General features: G+C 49.5%; 1 protein-coding gene across 2 annotated transcripts in view; it reads right to left on the bottom strand.

Moving 5' to 3' along the window:
- Positions 1 to 397: 397 nt before the first annotated feature.
- Positions 398 to 22361, bottom strand: part of TTC21A (tetratricopeptide repeat domain 21A) — a 33658-nt gene continuing 11694 nt past the window's right edge. The window contains exons 7-30 of one of the 2 annotated variants that reach the window (XM_012642157.1): positions 21337 to 21444; position 21168; positions 19568 to 19666; positions 18405 to 18597; positions 13429 to 13526; positions 13058 to 13258; positions 12206 to 12335; positions 10265 to 10419; positions 9813 to 10028; positions 9437 to 9675; positions 8479 to 8551; positions 8271 to 8381; positions 7793 to 7931; positions 7522 to 7625; positions 5269 to 5457; positions 4196 to 4306; positions 3380 to 3461; positions 2422 to 2572; positions 2080 to 2241; positions 1768 to 1948; positions 1454 to 1678; positions 803 to 923; positions 565 to 632; positions 398 to 475 (exon numbers count right to left, since the gene is read on the bottom strand). In XM_012642157.1, coding sequence (XP_012497611.1) covers positions 398 to 475; positions 565 to 632; positions 803 to 923; positions 1454 to 1678; positions 1768 to 1948; positions 2080 to 2241; positions 2422 to 2572; positions 3380 to 3461; positions 4196 to 4306; positions 5269 to 5457; positions 7522 to 7625; positions 7793 to 7931; positions 8271 to 8381; positions 8479 to 8551; positions 9437 to 9675; positions 9813 to 10028; positions 10265 to 10419; positions 12206 to 12335; positions 13058 to 13258; positions 13429 to 13526; positions 18405 to 18597; positions 19568 to 19666; position 21168; positions 21337 to 21444 — 3235 coding nt within the window. Of the gene's footprint in view, positions 476 to 564; positions 633 to 802; positions 924 to 1453; positions 1679 to 1767; positions 1949 to 2079; positions 2242 to 2421; positions 2573 to 3379; positions 3462 to 4195; positions 4307 to 5268; positions 5458 to 7521; positions 7626 to 7792; positions 7932 to 8270; positions 8382 to 8478; positions 8552 to 9436; positions 9676 to 9812; positions 10029 to 10264; positions 10423 to 12205; positions 12336 to 13057; positions 13259 to 13428; positions 13527 to 18404; positions 18598 to 19567; positions 19667 to 21167; positions 21169 to 21336; positions 21445 to 22361 lie in introns of both variants that reach the window. The other variant, XM_012642232.1, reaches the window with a different exon arrangement.

The raw sequence follows: 22361 nt of genomic DNA, 5'->3' as shown, positions 1-22361 counted from the left end.
CCAGGCAAGAGAGGGGAGGTAACAATTTAAAAATAGCTGTAGGGTATTTTTCTAACCACCATTCTACTGGGAGCTCCATCTTTGTCCCCGCTGCCCCCTCCCAGAGTCTGGGATAAAAGTGAGGTCTATTAGAAAGTATCCAATGAGCCCAGCAGATGTTAAGCCAGTTGGTATCTTTCTTTCCAGAGCAAAATTACTTCCTGTACCTTAAAAACATAGAGCTTTGGGATGTCCCTTAGGCCAGAGGAGGCATGAATCAAAATAAACCACAAACAGTATAGAAACAGGGAAGAATATGTCATTTTCTGAGTCCCTTCTCTGTTGACCCTCTTGTCGTCCCTCCATACAACTTCAGTAGATTGATGGCTTCTGCTGGCCTGGGTCCTTCTAACCACAGCTAGGGCCTCAGGGACCCCTGGGCCTTTTCCAAAATTTCCTCTCTTATCTTGGGATAGTTGGGGTGTTCTGAGAGGACCTAGAATAGAGACAGAATGGATGTGCAGCGTCAGACAGGAGTCCCTGCCACTATACCAGGCCCTTTCCTTGCCAGTGTTGGTGGCTTACGCTGTGGCAGACTTCGATGGCCTCCACAAATTTCTTGTCCTTCAAGTAGTTGAAAGCCAGTTTGAAACCTGTACAGGGACATGGAGAACACAAATGGTAGCACCCTGATGATCTGAGAACCCCTCTGCTTCCCACAACAGCCAGGGTACAGGCCTGGAGTTCTAGGGTCAGGCTAGGGGTCCTCCTGCCCACCTCCTACCCACACCCCACCCATGTGCACCTTGGCTGGCTGCCTTACCAATGGCAGGGTTGGCCTGATGACTATACTTCCAGGCCAGCTCGTAGTTGGTGGCTGCATCCTTGTAGGACTGTTCCTTCTCCATGATGAAGCCCATGTACTCATAGGCCTTGTAGCAGGACTGCAGGGAAAGGCGGTCAGAGTCTCTGTGGAGTGCTAGCCACAGCCGGTCCAGGGGCCGAGGTGGTACCGGGACCAGGAGAGGGGAAGGGACGGTGGTGACCTGCATTAAACCAAACCACAAAGGAACCCCAAGGGCACCCCCAGCCTTGCGAGGGACGAACTGTGTGCCTCCAGCCCGGCTACCCCAATGGGGGCAAAACCCCTTTCTGCGCAGCCCTTCTGTCCCTGGTTCGTGGCACGCTCTCACCTGCAAATGCCCTTCCTGGCCAGACCCCACGAGCCTGTCCCATCTCTCTCCGCCATTGTATTCCCTCCTGTGGGCATGGCCCGACCCCTGCGCGCCTGAGCTCGCAGTTCCTGTCCTCGTCTACCGCCCACGTGCCCTTCTAGTCCCACTTCTTCTGGTCTGGTCCCTATTTCCTGTCTCCTCTGTCCCCGAAGCCTGCGCACCCTTCCTGGAGCGCTGGAACCACCCTCCCATAGCCCCAACCCCTGCCCGGTCGCCCGGACGTCACTGCGCCCCCTCGCCTTGTTGTACTGCACGCAGCGCCGCAGCAGCTCTGAGGCGAGGTCGAACTTGCCGCCCTGGCAGTAGATGTCGGCCAGCAGGAGCCAGCCCTTCTCCAGGTCCTCAGCCTCAGCCAGCACCCACGGGGCCTTGGCCAGGCGCTTCAACTGCGTGCGTGCCTTGGGGATCTGCTTCAGGAGCATGTAGGCCTGCGCCAAGGCCAGCAGGGCGGGGACGCTGTCCTTCTGCACAGCAGGTGGGAAGCAGGTGTTGGCGCGCCTTGGCAGTGGGTGGGCCTGTGCCTTGCCTCCCGCCTGTCCCTGCCCCGGCTCACCTCGGCCTGCGCCATCTCGATGAAGTTGCCCAGCGCCGCCTCCACGTTAGCATTCTCCCTGGTGGCCAGCAGGCACAGGCCCTGCAGCAGCCGCAGCTGCGTCTGGCCGAAGGCTGAGTGCGGATAGAACTCACGCAGCAGCTTCTCGGCAGTGCGCACGCCGTGCTGCTCCGTCTCCTTCCTGTTGGTGGAGCCGCGGGCATCGGACGTTGGCAGGCCCTGGCCTCATGGCCCTCACTTGGTCTCCACCCAGAGGCTGTAGGCTCTCCCTGACTTACCCAGGGTTCCACCCCTGCCCCCACTGGTCCTTACTTGCTCTCAGCCACCAAGGTCTCAAAAACCTCTCCGCCCACAATCTCGTTGTCTGGGTTCAGACAGATCTGCACCATGTAGTAGGTGGTGCTCTGGCCCCAAGTGCTGTCCTTACGCGCTTTGTTTAAGAACTTCAAGGCTTCATTGGGCTGTCCTATGTGCCTGTAGTGGAGAAAACACCAAGAATTAGTTAGGGAAACTGAGGCTCAGAGAGCACAGGGATACACAGCAGCCACTCTGTGAATCTGCGCAAAGCAGGGGCTGGATCTCTGGTCTCCTGACCTTCTGCCTCCTGGTGCTGAGCCTCCTGCACATAGCTGCCCTGCAACACACCCAACTCACCAACAGTAGATGCCTCTGCAGTAGTTGAACCCCGGCTCCAAAGGCACCCGGCTGGACACCTTCTTGGCCAATTCAAAGAAGGCAGGAGTGTCTTCAAGTTTGCCACTTCTTCGTAGCAGATCGATTAATTTCCTCAATACCAAAAAATTATCTGAAATAAGAGAGTAGAAATCTCCAGGCTGTGATAGCCAACAGCTGTGTCAGGCAGGGGTGCAGTGGCCTGGCAGAGAGAGAAGCAAGGGGTGCTAGGCCCTTAGGAGGAGCCAGGAGACTCTGCCCATCTGGGCTAAGCAGAGACATTCCAACAGCTCCAGTGTCTCCTCTGGTCTCCAGTGCTGAGTGAAGAATAATGCTTAAAAAGAGCAATAATAGCAACTAACACTTACATAGTACTCATATTGTACCTGGCACTAAGTGCTTTACCTATATATTAACTACTAGCATCCCTGTTTTACAGGTGGGACAGTGAGATACAGAGAAGTTAAGTAATTTGCCTAAGGTTACACAGCTAGTAAGCGGTAGACCAGGACCAGGCAACCTGGCCCCAGGATGTACACTCCTAACCACTGCAACCTGCTGAGCCCATGGGCAGACTCTGAAGGGGAAGTTTTATGCTGTAGTGAATAGGAATGGAGCTACACATCAGGGGAGAATTTCTAGTCCTCTCCAGGTGGCTGTGACCTCAGAAGGGGACTGTGTTGGGCTGTGATTTGGGGACAGACAGGCTGTCCTGGGTCCAGTGCCAAGTGCCTGAGACCAGGAACTGGCCCCTTGGACTCGGGAAGGGCCGGCACGTTCCATTGGGTCTTTATCAGTTTCCTGCCTCTCTGGGAACAATCAGAGAGGAAGGGGCTTCCTCTGCCCACTCAGGAAGGAGGGGAGAGGGCCCACCCTTCTCCGGGAGAGCAGCCCTTGCTCAGTGGGAACTAATGTATGCAGTCTCAGTGGGCAGAATTACCTGGCGCTTTCTCCAGGACTTGGCGGTAGAGATTGATGGCTGCTTCATAATTCTGTTTTCTGAACAGCAGGTCAGCCATCATCTGTCAGAAAACACATAAGGCTCTGGAATTCCTGACAGCAGTTTGCATGGGTGTGGGGGGAGACAGGGTGTGTGTGGGGAGGTAGTGGGTGGTGGTATAAGGGAAGAAGGGAGAAAAGAACTTCCAAAACGCCTCCCTGGGCTCTGGGAGAAGATACCAGAAAGTGGAGACTGCCTGAGCAGGAGTTCAAAGGCAGCTGGGTTGAGGATGGAAGGGTAAGGCCACGGGTAGAGGCCAGTGGGGCCTTTTGATGGCCTACAGAGCCAGACCTTCCACCCAGGTCTGAGCACTGCCAATTCCAGACAACAGAGGGAGAGATGAGGACTCCCTCCTCTGCTCTGTAGCGCTTAGCCTCTGCTCCTGGGGTAGCCCTGGAGGAGGTTTGGTGATAGGGAGGAGAGAGGGAGGATGGGGAGGAGGGCTTTTCCACATACTTCCTGAAGCCCCAGGAACCTGTCCCACCCTTGCCTTCACCACAGTGGACGTAGTTTCCCCTGGAATGAATCAGCCTCACCCCTCCCCTTAGACTGGCCCAGGAGGATGATGCTGGTGCCTGCCAGCCAGCCCACCCCTCCTGGCTGAAGAGTGAGCAGGTGCAGCAAGGAGTCTTGTTTGCCTGACAGCCCCTCAGAGGTGTGTCAATGAGGCATCTGAGGGTATGGGGCTAGGAGGCAGCCTGCATCTGGTCACAGGGCCCCTGGGGAGGGGGCGAAGAGGGTCCTGTGGCCTCCTACCACAGAGGCGGTCTCGTGGTTCTTCTCAGTCTGCAGGAGGATGGCACAGTGCTGCTCGCACAGGTCCAGGTGCCCCTGGAGCAGGTAGAGCTGCGCCAGCTCCAACACCACCTGGGACAAGGCCAGACACGATAAACTAAGTAATGAACACTGTGGGAAAACGCGGGGATTGTCCTTGACAGTTCTTTCCCTCATACCCACTTCCATTAGCTCTGCCTTCAAAATATGTCTCAAATTCCCTGCGATAATGTGTCTGGCCCTCACCTCTTCCCACCAGTTCTCCAGTCATACCACATGTCTTACCAACTAACCTCTGAAAGTTGAGCCTGGCTACCTAGTCTTATCCTTCAGCTTCAGCTCTGGCCTCTCTCCGCTGGGAGCCCTCTGTGCCCCAGACTCTGGGGCAGGTACCCTTCCTCTGAGTTCCCATGGTGCCCTGTACCACACACAGGCCTGTATTATACAGCATCAGGACTGCCCATGCTCTCATCTGTACCCTCTGGGCAGGGGCCACATCTTGCCTCACTGTCTCCAGGGCCTGGCACAGTACCTGGCACATATTAGGTATCTGTTAAATGAGTGAATATGAAATGAATGAATGGATCTGTCACTAAGCTTTCCATCTGCTCTCTTAGTGTGAATATCACTGTTCCCTTATCTGGAGCCACACCTCCCTCACAGCTCTAACCTCCTTGGAAACTCAGCTTTGGTTTCATGCCCAAAGATCCCTGGTAGCCACAACGCTCATCATCTCCCCACCTCCAAGGGAGACCTGAAAATGTCAGACTAACATGACTCTCAGCAATGTCTTCTCCACTCCACCCCCCACAAATGGTGTCCAAAGTGAGCCTTCCCAGCCTTGCTCCAAGGGCTGTAGCAGGTGAGGGCCCAGGGTCAGCAGGAGCAGGTGTCTCACCTCAGGGGCCACTGCTGGCTGGCCTCCCATGCCTATCATATCTGCAGCTCCTTAGGGAGGGATGGAGAAGGAACTTGACCCTGCACCTGGTCAGGGAGCTTAGCAAGGCATTGTGCCCCAAGAGAGGGAGCAGAGTCTTGCTTTGAGGGCTGCCCACCTTATTGTCAATGGGCGAGTAGGAGAGGGCATCCTTATAAGCCTTTACTGCTTTGGCATACTCCTTCTCTGCCAGGTAGTGCTCTCCAAACCGGGTGCAGATACAGGCGGCCAGCTGCTTCTGGGACGGGATCATTTCTGGTTGCTCTAGTGGAACCCGCTTCAGTATCCGAGACTGGAGGTCCAAGGCCTTGGGAAACCAATAAAACCAGGATCAGAACCCCAGAGCCTTACATGTAAGTTCACAGAAAGTCCCAAACTCTTATTTCGAAGCCAGCTGTATTAGAAAGGGCATCTTAAGTGCCCTTGAGCAAATCTGAGTCACTCTGGACAGGCAAAGCCACTGGCTGAGTATACAGGAGGCAAGCTGGCACTACCTCTGGGGGCAGGAGCAGAAGCAAAGGCATACAAACAAAACATTGTACTTACCTGTTTACCTGCTTCCATCACACCTTGAGGCACTATGTCTAATTTGTTTTCGCTGCTCTAACAAGCACACAGTAGGTGCCCAATGCAGGCAGTGTTTTGTTCTGAATATATTGCCTTGTTGGGAATTTGAGGAAGTGCCCACAAATATTCCCAACACAAAATGATCAGGTGAGCAACCAGAGAGCATGGGGGCAAGAGGAAATGATGATGCCAGGGTGAAGTTGTAGGAAGTGGGCACGAATCAGCACTTGGTTCCCAAGGGACAAACAGAGGAATGGAAATCCACTGGTAAACAAGGGAATAAAGCATCTCAAGCAGTCTTCCTCTATAACCACAGAGTGTAACCCCAGGAACAAGTGAGAGGCCACAGCCCTGGTAGAAAAAGTGAGAAAGACGTGACAGGAATGGGCAGGGGCTCTCAGATCAGCCCAGTGTGGAAGGAGCAGGGGTTGGGACAGGCCAGACCTGGTTCAGATCTCAGCTCCATTGCTTGCTAGTACAGCCATGCACCACCGCGACTTTTCGGTCAACTGTGGACCACATGTACAATGGTGTTCCCATGAGATTATAATACCATATTTTTACTATATCTTTTCCATGTTCAGATATGTTTAGATACACAAATACTTGCCATTGTGTTAGAACTGCCTACGGTATTCAGTACAGTAACATGCTGTATGGGTTTGTAGCCTAGGAGTAATATGGTGTAGTAGACTATACCATATAGCTTAGGTGTGTAGTAGGCCATACCACCTAGGTTTGTATAAGGACACTATGATGTTCACACAAGGATGAAATCATATCTCTGTCATTAAGCAATGCATGACTGTTGCATGTGGTTTGGATGTGTTTCCCAAATTTCATGTGTTGGAAACTCAGTCTCCAATGAGGCAGTATTGAAAGGTGGGGCCTTTAAGAGGTGATTGGATCATGAGAGCAGAGCCCTCATTAATCCATCATTGCTTAATCTACTCATGGATTAATGGATTAATGGGTTATCATGGGAGTGGAACTGGTAGCTTTATAGGAAGAAGAAAAAGAGAGAATTAGGTAACATGTTAGCATGCTCAGCCCCCTCACCATGTGATGCTCTGTACCACCTTGGGTGCCACCTTGGGACTCTTCAGAAAGTGCCCACCAACAAGAAGGCACTCACCAGATAGGCCCCCTAAACCGTGGACTTCCTAGCCTCCATAACCATAAGAAGTAAGTTCCTTTTCTTTATAAATTACTCAGTTTCAGGTATTCTGTCACAAGCCAAGAGAAAACAGACTAATACAACTGTACTTGATTGTGGGCACATTTCTTTTTTTTTTTCTTTCTAATTTTTAAAAATTTGGTCAAGTGAAGCAGTGGGAGTGGAGAAGGAACAAAGGAATCTGTAACTGGTTGTGATCAATTAGTTATAAACACCACTGTACTCGGACCAGCCTGGGCACATTTCTTAACCTCATAAAGCCTTAACTTAGGTGGGAATGTCACAGTGCATATCTCAAAGGGCTACTGTGAGAATTAAATAAGAAAGCAAAAATTACAGAACCTAGCACACAGCATTCAATGCATGGGAGCTATTGTCATTGTCATCATCTTTAGGACAAAGGTATTGTCTTACTTCCTGCCTTCCCCAGCCCAGTGCAGCCCAGCTCAGAGCATTTCAGTGCACCATCACTGAATGAACAAGGACAGAGAGAGGTCAGAGGTGTAACCTAGGTCCTCTTTTAAGGAAGAAGTCTGGGGCTCTCCAGGCCAGAGCCCTACCCTTCCTCCTCCTTTAGCCCCCATCAGCAGAGGGAAGATGAAGAGTTTGAGTCTACTCATCAATTACCTTGTTCAAAGTCTCTATCACGTCTTCTTTTTTTTGGCTCTCGTAAACTTTTGCCAGCAAAAGCAAGCACTTAACATCATTCATCATGGATGGGATGTCTTTGGCTGCACATGGAAACTCAAATTAGTGTTCTCTGGCCCCTGGGAAGCTGGGTTGGTGGGGACGGCTGGGTTCAGAAGGTCTGGGTTCACGACTCCGGCTAAGAGGGGCAGTGGTAGGTGGGTAGTATGCCTGCTCCAAACGCTAGAAGCGAGTTAAAATGCTGCCTTACCAAATTCACATTCCAGTGCCTGCTTCAAAACTCTTTCTGCTTTGTTGAACTTCTTTAATTTGAGGAGCAGTTCAGCCAGGTTGCAGCACAGAAAGTCCTGTCCGCTAATCTTCTGGGCAGCCTCATAATAATTAATTGCCTTAGTGCAAACAAGAAACATTGGCCTCTGGTCTGGTTCTGCACTTAAGTGTCTGACACTACATTCCACGCAGTGGCCCCCACATCAGTGGCCACCTCCAGAACGTAGACGCCTGGTGAAAAGGCGAAAAGGCCCTCCCAGGGCTCAAGCCTCAGCTTAAGCAGGGATGGGTGGTGGTGGGGAGCTGCTGAGTTCTCCCTTTGGTACCCTACTGAGTAGGGAGCTGGGGTGGAAACTCAACTACTCTCCTCTCACCCAGACCCCCGACTCATGCACTCTCCTCCACTGTCCCTGCTGGGCTGGCCCTCCCCACCCCTGCCCACCACAGCCCAGCCTGACCTTGCTGTACTGGTGGGTCTTCACATAAGCTTGCCCGATCCTGCTGACCAGAAAGGCGTCATGCGGGTTCTTCCTATAGGCCTCATCATAGACCTCCAGGGCCTTCTCGGGCTGGAGGGGAAAGTGTCCAGGGGGTCTTTCTCTTCTCTCCCACTGGACAAGTGAGAATGGGGGGCCATTTGGCAAAGCTGTGAGGCCCCTCACTCACCTCCTGAATGTTCATGAAAGCATCGCCCAGTAGGAGGCTAGTGTGGGGGCCAGGCAGATGTTCACAAAGCTCACTGCAAGAGTAACCAAAAGCTTATTTCAGGCCTGTGCACCCCCCATATTCCTGAAGCCATCTCCTCTCTTCTTTCCCACTGATCCTGACTTTCATTCATTCATTCATCAACCAACACTTATAGAAAGCACACTGTGCATGAGGCCCTGTGCTAGCTACCTTAGATAGGCTCTCCTCATCTGTCATCTGGCCATGGCCAGGGCCTCTGCCTGTTCCTCTTGGTCTACCCCCAGCCTTCCAGATCCCTTCCCTATGGCAGCCACACTGCTCTTTCTGAAACTCCAAGCTTACTGTGCCTCCCTACCGTGCCATCCCTCTGCTGGATGGCCTCCCCTACTCCCCCAGCACCCCTGACCCCCACCTGAAATTGGCTAGATGGAGTTCTGCCTGAAGAAAGGAGTAGGAAGACACCCTCAAGGTCCCGATGCCAAATCATACAGAGACAGCAGCTTGGGGCTTCAGATCCCTGCTCTCCATCCTCAGCCACCCCACCTTGGCCACATCCAAGTCACTGGACATTACCCAAGGACAGGCAGAGCTAGGTACCAGGGCAGAAATGTGTTTCCATGGTTCCTTTGGCATTTGCTCTTGAAGCCAGGCCCACAATCTCCCACCAGAATGTGAGCCACGCAAGGGGTGCAGGGGAGTGGGGGAGGCAAGCAGCGCTCAGGGCCCATTCCGTTCTGTGTCCTCAGAACTCATCCCTCAGCAGGGCTTACTGACCTGTCATGCTCAAATTCTAACCCATGGGAAATTCCATACCTTTATCAAACACGCCCCGAGGATACAGTCTGGAGATCTAGGTTGAAGAACTACAATCTGAAGGAAACACTCCCTAAGATACCATCGGAGAGGCAGCTGCCCTTGTGCTGCCTGTGGGACTTACCGGTAGCACCCGATGTAGAGGCAGATGTCTTTGTGGGTCTGCAGGTAGATGCTGGCCATCTTCTCCTTGGCTTCCACGTAGCAGGGCTGCTTGGGTGTGATGTTCCTCAGCACACTGAGAGCCATGTCTACATTGCCCTTGCTCAGGGCCAAGTCCACGTTGGCGATGGTGATGCGGACCTCCTCTGGTGTGCCGCTGAACTCGTTGATGGCATCCTGCATGACCTTAGTGGCCTCATGCTAAAACATGGGACCCAAACAGACCCTCCATTTGGTGCACAAGTATACATTAGGCAATCAAAGAGCCTGGCTCCCGGGCCTACCCTGGGCCTCCAACATGCCCCAGTCCCCAGGGAAGAGAGCACAGCATTTCTTACCAGCTCCCCATTTAGCCGGAGGGCATCAACCAGTTCTAGTAAGATGGATACCCGCTCGCTGGGCTGCACAGAGGGCCTGTGGAACTTCTTGCCTTCTTCCATCTTCAGAGTTGGCAATTTCATGATCATTTTCAGTGTCTTTATTGCCTCTGGGTAGTCTCCAGCCTTGTTAAGGGCCCTGGCCTTGATGAAGTGGTAGAGGGGCTGGTCTCGAACCTGGGAGGAGCACAGCACACTATGTGGGGCTCCCGTTCACCGCTGCTGCTGCTGCTCACAGCAGCCAGGTCCAAGAATGCCCCGGGAGCTCACTGAGCCTGCCCCTGCCTTTGGGACAGCAGAAGAGTCTGAGGGACACAGGTAGCCCCTGGGGCTACTCTCTCAAGGCAAACGGGGGCTTCAGCTAGCTGGACTTTGGGATACTGAGTGTGTGACAGGGCACAGAGGTTTCCCACCTGGAAATTGTGGCTGACACCCAGTTCTAAGCTGTGGGAGCACATGGAAAAGTTGTCCTGGGCCAGGTAGATCTGGGCCATGAGGAGGTGGGCGTCCGCGGAGGTGGGGTCCAGCTCCAGGCAACGCTGCAGGGTGCTCTGGGCATTCTCTGGCTCTCCTAGAAATAATACACACACCTCTACATGCAGGGATCCTCGGGGACTCCTAGGCTCAATGTGTAAAGGCAGAATGAATTTTACAAGTCCTGATACCCATTTTACATGTCCTGATACCCAACTGGGTATTTTACCCAGTTCTATCCTGCTTCACTCAGAGGTCCCTTTCTGAAGTTAAAACTGCGCATTTTTGCCTTGACCCAGACAAAAGTCATGAAACTCAAACCTCAGTGTAACCTCCTTGTCTCATAACCTGCGGGGAGACAGCTAAGTCACTTCACTGCTCCATCTGGAGGCTCAGGGGAACATGTAAGTCTCAATTCCCACACCTAAGAGCAGAACAAAACCTAATAATAACAGCAACTATAGCAGCCACAATTTATGAAGCACCTACTCTATGTTTAACACTCGCAAAGCATTTTAGAAAGTCCACTTCAATATCTGCCCAGCCCTGTAAGGCTGGTATTATTACTGTCTTTTAAATGTAGGACCTAGAGCTCCAGTGATGTAAGCCACTCAGCTTGGTAGGTTCCAAGTGGGCATTTAAATGCAGGCCCATTGGGCTTCTGAGTCTCAGCTTGGAAGCCCCTGGCACTAGGGGGCTGAGGGGCCTCCCTGCAGCCAGGCTGGCATTTACAGGGTAGTAGTGGCAAGCTGGGAGTGTGTTTGGTGAGTTGGTAGGGGAGCCCTCCTCCCTCTGCTGCCAGGTCCCTCAACAGCTCCTCTTGGGGTCCATAACCTGGTGAGTGGGAGCACCTGCTTCTGGATTCCAAGCTCCCTGCTCGTTCCCTGTGTATTGTGGAAATGTGGAGAGGTCACTATGGCAACCTAAGCAGCTGGAGACCTTGCTTTGGCCTCAAACCTGTTGGCAGCTGCCAGTACCCTGGAGGGAGCCCTCCCATCCTGGCCTTGTACCAAGGAGACATTGAAGCTGTGGGTTAACCTAGCACCCAGATAAACAAAGAGAGGACCAAGGATGAAGACAGAAGCTCTCAGCAGAGTGTGACCAACACAATGTAGTGGACAGAGGACAGACATGGGGCCACAGTATTCTGGATCCTTTGGATGCCCCAGGACACCAGAGATGGGCCTGGTTTTCAGGCAGACAGGATGGGATGAAAGCTGCAGGGAGAGAGTACTTTGCGGGGGGCTCTGTGCCAGAGAGGACAACAGAGTACCCATGAGGGTTCTTCCTCTCTTTCCTTCTCTCTCCAGGGTCTGGGCCTTGGGATGGGAGGTAGAAGGGCCCCCAGAGGTTCTGAAAGCCTAATGGTACCAGGCCTCACCTCTCCATGAGACTTTTCCTAACACCTTTTAAAACTGCAGCCCGCTAACCTGCACACCCTTCCCTGCTTTAGCTTCTGCCATAGCATTACTGCATTCTAACAAACGATACAGTGTGCTGATTGCTTGTCAATATCCCCTTACTCTTTTTGAGCAACCCAGAAGATGTTCTGTATCCCAGAAGAAGTTCAATGACTGTTACCTGCACAGATCAAGTGAGTAATCTGAAAAAGGCTGAATGGGAGAGACCCCTGCTGGTGAGGGGGTCAGGAAGGTTACTGGCAGGTTGGAGGCTGGAAGGAGTGCACAGGCCTGGTGAGGGGCATGTGTACATGTGTGCATGCGTGTATATGCATGTGTGTGTGTCTATGTGTAAAGTTTCCCAGGCAGGGAGCCTGTGGACACAAATCCATGGGCAGAAGCCCCATCAGGTGACTGAGCAGATGAACAGATGTGAGAAGAGGCAAGGCCCCACCTGGCCTCTAGGACCCACTGGCTCACCTGAGAGATACTTGACCTGAGCCATCACATACAGGGGATCAACCAGAGCTGGTGCTGCTTTGACTACAGGATTCAAGATTACCATAACTTGTTTAAGAAGCGGAGACACGATCTGGCCTGGTGACCGGGGCTGTAGGAATAAGGGGGGATGGTTGTGTGGTTTGCCCTACTCTAAGAGAGACTCCCGGAGCTCTCAGGAAACATTCTCATTGAAGGGATTTTACTTCATTCCACACTTATTTATTATCCACTGTGTACCATCTAGTCCTAGAGCATGAGCTCCAGGAAATGGGGATTTAGTTTTGTTCGCTGTTGTGTCCTCAGTACCTAGAATGGTGTCTGGCACGTAGTAATGCACTCAAATATTTGTTGACTGACTCATTACAAGGCACTGGGGGGATATTAAGACCTGTGAAAATATGATCCTTGTCCACAAGGAATCTTGGCTGGCTGGGAAAGCAGGACAAACAAGTAAAGACTAACATGTTTCTTAGAAGGCTTCTGGGAAAAAAGGAGCCAAGTTCTTGTCTAGGATAAAGGCCACAGGCAGGGGCTGGTGCTCTGCTCCTCCAAGTGTGGTCCCTGGGCTAAACACATCAGCATCACCTGGGAGCTTGTTAGAGATGCAGGGCCCTGGGCTCCACCTGCATAGCCAGAATCTGCACTGGAACAACCTCCCAGGTGATTCATGTGCTGCACATTAAAGTTTGAAAAGCACTGGGCTCCCCAACCACCCAAGACTCAGAGTAACCTGGCGACTGACCGAGTGAGGTCCCTGCCTCTGTCCTTTCAGTGGGCACCATTCAATCCTATACTCCAGACCTTCACCATGAAGATGGGCTTTCCCCTAACCTGCTTGGGACAGAAGAGCAAGTACTCCTTGGCAATGTAGACCAAGAAGTGGGGGTCCAGCTTTTCAAAGTACTCAGAGCCCAGGGGGAGGCCCTGCATGCTAGAGAAGTGAAGCTCCACTGTCTCTTTCAGGAGCGCCGTGGTCGCCTGTTCCCCCTTGTGCTTCTTGGATGCCAGAAGGGCTTGGAGGAAAATCAGCACCTGTGGAAAAGAGGCCTGAGTCTCAGAGTCAATGCCAGCCTGGGCAGAGTTGGTAGGTGAGGGCAAGTGGAGGTCCAGGCCATCTTGGCTGCTTTCTATTGGAATTTGGTAGTGGGAGGAGGGCTGGAGACACAATCTTAGAGCAATCCGTGTCTCCGGAGAGCTCTGACCTCAGACTTCCCAAGGGACTGCTGCACTTCCTTCAGGAATTCCAGCTGGTTCTCAGCCTCTTCCAGTTGGCCTTCTAAGATCTGGCACCAGATCATCCCTGTAAGTAGGACAAAACAAGGATGAGTGGCCAGCTCCGAAGCAGACTCAGCAGTTCACCAAGTTGAGAAGCATGGAAGAGATGGTCGAAGGAAGGTGTTCCAGAGCAGGGAATCTTCACAGACTTAAAGCGCAATACACATTCATGGAAAAGAATTCAAATCATAAGGCAACATAGATAGAAAAACATCCCTAAGCCCATTCTTCTAAGTGAAGTATCACAAGAATGGAAAACAAGTCCCACATGTACTCACTGTTAAATTGGTACTAATTGATCAACACCTATGTACCCAAATGGAAGTAACATTCACAGGGCGTTGGGCAGGGTGGGAGGGGAGAGTAGGGGATGGGTGAATTCACACCTAATAGGTACGGCACGCGTGATGTCTGGGGTTTGGGCATGCTTGCAGCTCTGACTTGGGCAGTGCAAAGGCAATGTATGTAACCAAAGCATTTGTACCCCCATAATATTCTGAAATTTAAATAAATTTTAAAAAATAAATAAATAAAAAAATAGAAAAACATCCTTAGTTCAGTCTCTGACTTTATCAATGTCTCTCTCTAGATTTAAGCACTATTAAGAATTTGGGGTACTTTCCTTCAAACATTTTTCTAAGTATGTATTATATATTATTAATGTATACATGCACACACACAATTCAAACATATATATTTATATGTACGCATATGAACATATCAAGGGGTTTAGAGCACACACACACAGAAAAGGAATCAAATTCCATATATACCATCCTACAACTTACTTTTTTCTCTTTATATATGATAGACATATTTCCCCATCCCTTTATATGAATCTACCCTATTCTCTTTGATGACAACATAATATTCCATTGTGGATATAATCATTTATTTGACTACTGCCCTATTGAAGGACACCTCATTTGACATTTACTTGGTTTTCAATACTTAAATATTACAATGCTATGATGAATATATGTTCGAATTCCTGAAGGGAGAGCTCATGGGCCATAGGGCATGCATTTTTAAAATGTTGATAGGGGCCGGCTGAGGCTCATGCCTGTCATCCTAGCACTTTGGGAGGCTGAGGCGGGAGGATTGCTTGAGGTCTGGAGTTTGAGACAAGCCTGAGTAAGAGCGAGACCTCGTCTCTATAAAAAATAGAAAAATTAGCTGGGCATGGTGGCGCATGCCTGTAGTCCCAGTTACCCGGGAGGCTAAGGCAGGATCGCTTGAACCCAGGAGTTTGAAGTTGCTGTGAGCTAGGCTGACACCACTGCACTCTAGCCTGGGCAACAGAGTGAGACTTTGTCCCCCCTCCTCAAAAAAAAGTGTTGTTAGGTAGGGTCAATGTGCCCTCCAAAGATATTTGAATTTCTTACTGTCAAGAATTAAAAAGTGTCCTTTCCCTACAACCTCACAGTCATTCTTTAATCTTCGTCAGTCTAAAAAGTGAAAAACAACTAGTTTTATTTTACCTTTTTTTATTATTAGGGAGAATGAACATCTTTTCGTATTTTAAATAGCCTTTTCTTTCTGGTTTATTGGGTAGTGATTTTTTCTCTTTATATATGATAGACATATTTCCCCATCCCTTTATATGAATCTACCCTATTCTCTTTGATGACAACATAATATTCCATTGTGGATATAATCATTTATTTGACTACTGCCCTATTGAAGGACACCTCATTTGACATTTACTTGGTTTTCAATACTTAAATATTACAATGCTATGATGAATATATGTTCGAATTCCTGAAGGGAGAGCTCATGGGCCATAGGGCATGCATTTTTAAAATGTTGATAGGGGCCGGCTGAGGCTCATGCCTGTCATCCTAGCACTTTGGGAGGCTGAGGCGGGAGGATTGCTTGAGGTCTGGAGTTTGAGACAAGCCTGAGTAAGAGCGAGACCTCGTCTCTATAAAAAATAGAAAAATTAGCTGGGCATGGTGGCGCATGCCTGTAGTCCCAGTTACCCGGGAGGCTAAGGCAGGATCGCTTGAACCCAGGAGTTTGAAGTTGCTGTGAGCTAGGCTGACACCACTGCACTCTAGCCTGGGCAACAGAGTGAGACTTTGTCCCCCCTCCTCAAAAAAAAGTGTTGTTAGGTAGGGTCAATGTGCCCTCCAAAGATATTTGAATTTCTTACTGTCAAGAATTAAAAAGTGTCCTTTCCCTACAACCTCACAGTCATTCTTTAATCTTCGTCAGTCTAAAAAGTGAAAAGCAACTAGTTTTATTTTACCTTTTTTTATTATTAGGGAGAATGAACATCTTTTCGTATTTTAAATAGCCTTTTCTTTCTGGTTTATTGGGTAGTGATTTTTTCTCTTTATATATTAAGAATATTAATTCTTTGTTGTAAATGTTTTTGATTTATTTTCCATTTATCTTTTAACTATTTTTATAGTATCTTTTCCCATCTAATAATTTTAAATTTTTATGCAGTCAAATAGGTAAAATATTTTCAGCTTCTGAGTTTGCAGTTAGGCTTAGAATCCCCCGAGAAACCCAAGTCCTATTTAACTTTTATGTTTAAATACTCAAGTCACTTGGAATTTATTTTTGAGTATGGTGGAGATGGGGACTTACCTTTATTTTTTTCATGATGGATAACCAGGTGTCTAACGAGTAGTTATTGAACAGCCTATCAGTTTGCAATAAGGCCTATTTGTTTATTCCAGCCAGCACTGGCCTCAAGCTGACTTAATTACTGTGGTTTTATGATGTCTTGATGTTGGGAGGAAAAAAAATCTCTGTCCTTCCTATTCTTTTACAGATATTCTTTGGCTATTTTGGTATATTTATTCCTGATTGTCTTCCTAATCACCAGCTTGGTTTTCAATTCTATCCATCCCACTGTTTCACCTATCTATGGAATTTTTACCTTATAATAATGTTTCAAATTTTCACCAACAATTTCTTGTTCTCTGTACCTTTTTCACAGTAGCATGTTATTTACTCATTGACATAACAGCCTCTCCAAACACTGAAGGTGTTTCGGGGGAAAACTCTTTTCTGTATCTGACCTTAACTCTGCTCCTCAGAGGGCCACTGCTTTGCACGTTCAACTCGGCTGCCCTTTCAGACTGCTAGCAGATTTATAGACAAAGGACTAGACTGATGAGTATTAGCAGCTGGGCAGATTTCCCACATTGTTAAGGTCACTGATTTTCCCAGACAGGCCAGATAATATGGTGACTCCAGGACATACATGAGTAGGACAGGCATTCTGACCAGTGGACTTCCCTCTGGCTGACCGCTGGGGCTCTCCCTTGAAGGAGGAAGTGGGGAAGGACTCAGCCTGGTGGAGGAATGTTTTAGGAGATTTTGCCTCTGTGCCAAGCAGCCCAGTCGTTTTGTCCTTCAAGTTCCTGGTGATGGTGGGAAGTCATCTGGGACTCTGCTCCTCTCCCTCCTGCCCCAGTGCCCAATAACAGCCTCCTGGGTTCCAGTCACTGGTCTGGGCAAGGTTCCAATAATCCTCCTATATCTCGCTCACTGCCCCATGGCATGCATGCTTCTTCACTTAGCCTCTGGTGACCCTGAGCTTGGGTTTTTCAGTTTTTGTTTTTCCTCAAGCTCTTTGGGAAAAGCTGGTCTACTCATTTCTTTCACTGACCCATCTCTGCCTACATTGGCTTATGGGTTTCTAGCTGCTTGGAATTTTAATGTATTTGATACCATTTGCCTTACATCTTCTAGAAAAGTGAAATTCTTCAAAGTTTCTGGTCCACTGAAGGCACTTTTCCCTGTTTCTAGGGCTGCAACGGACTCATTGCCTTTTAAAAATGTCTTTCATCATTTTCATGGGATTTCAGTATGGTGGAGGAGAGGCATAGATTGGAGGAGGTCAGCCTGACATGCTGAACCAGAAGGCAAGATCAACTTCTCTGACAACTGTACTGTACAGATGAGGAGCCTGGAGTTTAGAAAAGAGAAGTGACTTGTCCCCAAACACACAGCTCCTCAGAGCCAGGGCAAGAACCAGCCTACCTTGAGCATGGGACCACACAACTTCCTCAACCCCAACTAAACACTGCTGCTTCGGTATTCACCAGAGACCGTGGAGTTGGGAGCTTTAAAAAAAATGTGTACAATGAAAATGGAGCTCTAGAGAATTCATTTGACATTTATAGAAAGGATAAAAAAAAAGCATCTGGACAAATAGGGAACTAAAACTCTCAAAATTACTCTTTGTGGTGGCTTTCCGCTCAGGGACCTACAGTAGGAGGGTCGACAGCTGGGAGTCTACAGGTTGTGTGTGCGTGGAGGTGGTGAGCAGAACCATTCGCCTGTGGGGACTGAGAAGAGGCAGGGCCTCCAGGGAGTATAAGGTTAAGGCTATGAGTCTTCCAGAGAAATCAAAGTGTAGACATCAGAGGTCTAACAGAGATCAGAGTGGCTTTTTTTTTTTTTTTGAAACATGAAACAGGGTCTTGCTCTGTTGCCCAGGCTAGAGTGCAGTGGCATCATCATAGCTCACTGCAACTTCAAACTCCTGGGCTCTAGTGATCCTCCTGCCTCAGCACCACCATGCCCAGCTAATTCTTCTAGTTTTTGTAGAAATGGGGTCTCGCTGTGTTGCTTAGGCTGGTCTCGAACTCTTAGCCTCAAGTGATCCTCCCACTTCAGCCTCCCAAAGTGCTAGGATAACAGGTGTGAGCTTCTGTGCCTGGCCCAGAGTGGCTTTGATCACACCTCTGAGCATTCCTGTGCCTCTTACATCTATTCTTGTGGATTTCCAGAAAGACACCCCATCGTACACTACACCTCTGAACTCACACACCCTTCAGGGAGAGTGCTTCCCACTGCCTCTCTTCTGGACCCATGAAAGCCACCCAGCTTGGCTAGCAACACCCACCCTCCCACCCCTTCCTGCCCGGCCTGCATAGACCTGTCATAGTAGCCATTCTGTTCTGGTTCAGTTTCATGCCCTCGGAGTACCACAGGGAGGCCTCCTTTACTTGGTTCTGCAGGATGTGGAGATAGCCCAACTCTGTGGCTGCACAGGCATAGGAGGGTGTGGCCACGAAGATGTGCTCAATGAAGTTACACACTTGCTGTAGAATTGCCTGGTGCCTGCCACACTGCAAGAAACAGGCATATGGGAACAGGGGAGAACAGTCAGTCCAACCTGTCTGAGCAAGGCCTTTTCAGGAAGGGGGCACAATTTGGGCTTGGTAGGCTTAGGAGAGCCCAGGAGGCACCCTATTTCTAGGTAGCTGGGTCTGTGGAGCTGTCTAACTCTCAAAGAACTTCCCACTGGCCACATCTGAGGATTCTGTCTCCAGCCACAGGGTCGTCTGAGGGACCTATCCCCTGTCTGGCCACAGTAACTGGTCCAAGCAAGAAGTTTTTCAAAGTGAGAGAAGTTCTTTGTGTCCACTGATGAGAAGTGGCGCTGAGGGCCGCCACCAGCTGTGATCCCTGCTATGTGTGGAGAACAAGGCAGAGAGAATCAGACACACAATGAGGGAGAGACGGTGTCTTGGTGGCATGCAACTCCACAGTTCTGGTCCCTGAGGTCCCAGAGCTGCCCTCATTCTTACGGCAATTCCTTCTGGTAAATCTTGCTTTGGGGCTGAAGAGACACAGATTCTTTAGCAACCTGGTCTATTTTGACCTTCCTTAATGTCAAAGAGGCCTAGGCGGGTCAACCTTCCCAGGTCACTTCCATAAAAAATAAATAAAAAAAGGAACTGGGTAGCCTGGCACCCAAGGCCAGAGCTGGGCATGGCTCTGCTTTCCGGCAGCTGTAATACTACCTGCTCTCCCCGAATACGGCACCACCCACTCCAAAAGCACTTTTGGACCCCAACTCCCTGATCTTCATAGCATCTCTGAGGGGCGTCTAGGACAGGGACACAGAGCCCACATGTCACTGTTATCAGCCAGAGGCAGTTAGGGGCCACGGGGTGTGGGTCACCAGTCTGAAAGCCAAGTTTGAGCTGGAGGGGGAGGGGCAGGGTGCTCAGGGAGCTTCCTGGGGGAGCAGGGTCTCCTCTGAGGAATGCATAGAGAAGCACTGTTTCAGAAACCAGCAAAGAATCCTCTTACCAGTCTGCTAATCACAAGAATTTTTTTAAGATGGAGGCTTGGATTTTGGGGCTCTCTTGTTTCTAGTGCCTTAATCAGATTTCTAACGTGACTGGCAGCCTGCAGGGAGAAAACAGATAATGTTGAAGGCAACATGCAAACCTGGAGTTGGATCATTGTTCTCAACCCTGGCTGCACATTAGCATCGGTGGGGGGATTTTAAAATACCCATGCCTGGGCCCCATCCCCAGAGATTCGGATTTAACTAGACTGGGGTGGCCCAGGCACCAGAATTATCACAAAGCCCTGTGGGTGGAACTTTGGGGAACATTCATTATTCACCCAGAGCTGACACTGCCCCTCTGTTCTTGAGTTTGTGAAGAGGAGCTGCCCTTTCAGACTCACCGAGGCAGTGCCAGGAGCCAGTCCTTGCTGTGTGTGCACTGTGGCCCGCCAGGCCAGCAGCAAACCACCTGTGCTGGCCCAGAAGCCTCTGCTCCACTTTGACATGAGTCACCACATTGATGCGTCTCTGTCATTCTAGTGAGCCCTCCCAACAGCCCTGTAAGTCAGTGTAACTATGAACTTTGCAGTGCAGCAGAGGAGAGGTCAGAAGGGTTAGGCAATTGTCCGAGGTCACCCAGACAGCTAGGTGACTGACTGATGCCAAAGCCTGGGTTCTTTCCCATTGGAGTAGGGAGTTCTTAGCTTCCAGCTACAACGTGCCAAAAGAGCAACCCCAGATGGCGAGGGTCCACTGTGTCCAGTAAGCACGAACAAGATTAGAACTAGGCAGCCAGGCTGGGGCGAAGAACAGATCCAAGGGTTTGAGGTAGGGGTGAAGGAGGGGCATTAAATGCTAACTCTGCTTCTGGGATTAACCCTCAGGCCAGGTCCCAGGAAGTGCTGCCCAGGGCTCTGGGGTCACGGGGAGCTGAGGACAGGCTTGTTTTCTTGTAACTACCCAGAGACAGTGCTGGGCCCTTTTCAAGGATTCCACCCAAATACAGACTATCCCCTTTACCTCACCCTACCCCACAAACCCACAGTCTCAGGACTACGCAGAAGGAACCAGAAGCTTCCTCTTTCCACCATAACCTCTTAGAGAGTCTTGATTTGCCATACTCTCCGCAAAGGCCATGTGTTTTGTTTATTCAGAAGGCAATGTTTTGGCCTTTTTGAAAATGAGAACCTGTCTAGGCACTGAGGTTTCATGAAGAATTCTAGGTGTTTCTGACTGCATTTGAGGGCTATTTTAGGTTTCTTTGGAAAATTACAAGGCTTAGGAGCAAGTCTGGGACCAGGTACTACCTGGCCAATGTACAAGTAATTCCAACCATTTGGTAAAAAAAAAAAAAGGCATTTCCTGAATTCTGAAACACTACCATGACTTCTACTATCAGTTAACATTGGTTGAATTATTGCAGTATGCCAGGCACTGTTCCAAACTTTTCCAATTCTCATCGCATTTAGTCCTTATAACAACCTCACAGCTGTGTGGAATTATGTCCATTTTACAAATGAGGAGCCTGAGGCTTATCCAGGTGGAGACACCTGCCCAGACTCCCACAGGTGGCATGTGGTAGAGCCAGCATCAACTTTACTGCCCGAGCTGCCTGACTCTCAAGCTGTACCATCCAAAGAGCCAAGCCAGAGTAGCCCTCCTTGGCTGGGAATATGGGGGTGGGGTGGAGAAGAGGAAACCAGGGGGCACCTTCCAAGGCCTTCGTGTTGGGTGTGGGGGACATGGTTACAAGGGGTTCCTCCTTGCCTCCATTTCAAGGCTCAACTTCTGAGTCTTGAAAAAACTTACTGTGGCCATGTTTCCTTCTCTTGTAAGCTCATGCACAGCTAGAATTTGGTAGGCATCAATATTGCTTTCATCTTTCTCTAGGATTCTGAAAGAGGAAAAAGAGGCACATGAACTGAGAGTATTGACAGACAAGGCTAGGATAGTGTATTGGCAACTTCTGACAGCCTTTTAATACCCATTCTTTCCTTCTTCTTTCAATAACAGAACTCCAAAATTAGCCAGGCACATGGCTGCCCAGAATTAAGACTGCATTTCCTAGCCTTCCTGTGCAGCTTAGGTGTGGCCATGTGACCATGGTCTGGTCAAAAAGATGTAAGTGAAAGTGATGAGTGTGATGTTCAGTTGTGCTCCAATGGTATGCCTTCCCTTTCCTCTCTTTTCTTCTTCCTGCTGTTTGGAATGTGGACCACATGAGCGACATCCTAGAAATGGTAGGGCAACAAGACAGAAGGGGCCTGGGACCCCACAGGGTTAAGCTACCATCTGAGCCCTGAAGCACCACCCAAACTTTACCTGAGAGAGGAATAACCTTTTATGTTATTTAAGTTACGTGTTTTGGGGTGTCTTTGTCATAGAAACCTATTCATAACCCACTGACTAGACATAACCATGGTACCATGGTCTGGGGGTGGCCAGAAAGGCATTTGGGGGCAGTCTGTGACCGTAAGATAGAAAGGGAACCTTGACTCAATCCTGTGTCGTTGTGAAGATACAGCTTGTGATCATACTATAAGATTTTCAATATTCTGTTTCTTTATAGAAAAAGTCAAGGAATATTTTTTAGCCTAGTCAGGGAATGGCGAGGGCTACTCTGATTAACATACAAAATGCCAACATGATTAGGCACAATCAGCATTCAAAAAGTTCTAACCATTTCTGATGATTCTGAAAGCACTGTGAACCTCATACATTTGAAAATTAAAAACAAAACAACAACACATTTTTATACAACTTATGGACCAAAGAAGAATCAGAATTGATATTAGAAAATTTTTAGAACCA

Source organism: Propithecus coquereli, unplaced genomic scaffold, assembly GCF_000956105.1.
Source record: "Propithecus coquereli isolate 6110/MARCELLA unplaced genomic scaffold, Pcoq_1.0 Scaffold1, whole genome shotgun sequence".
In the NCBI taxonomy this organism is placed as follows: Eukaryota; Metazoa; Chordata; class Mammalia; order Primates; family Indriidae; genus Propithecus; species Propithecus coquereli.
Note: the sequence above shows the minus strand (reverse complement) of the source record. Positions and strands in the feature narration are given on the sequence as shown.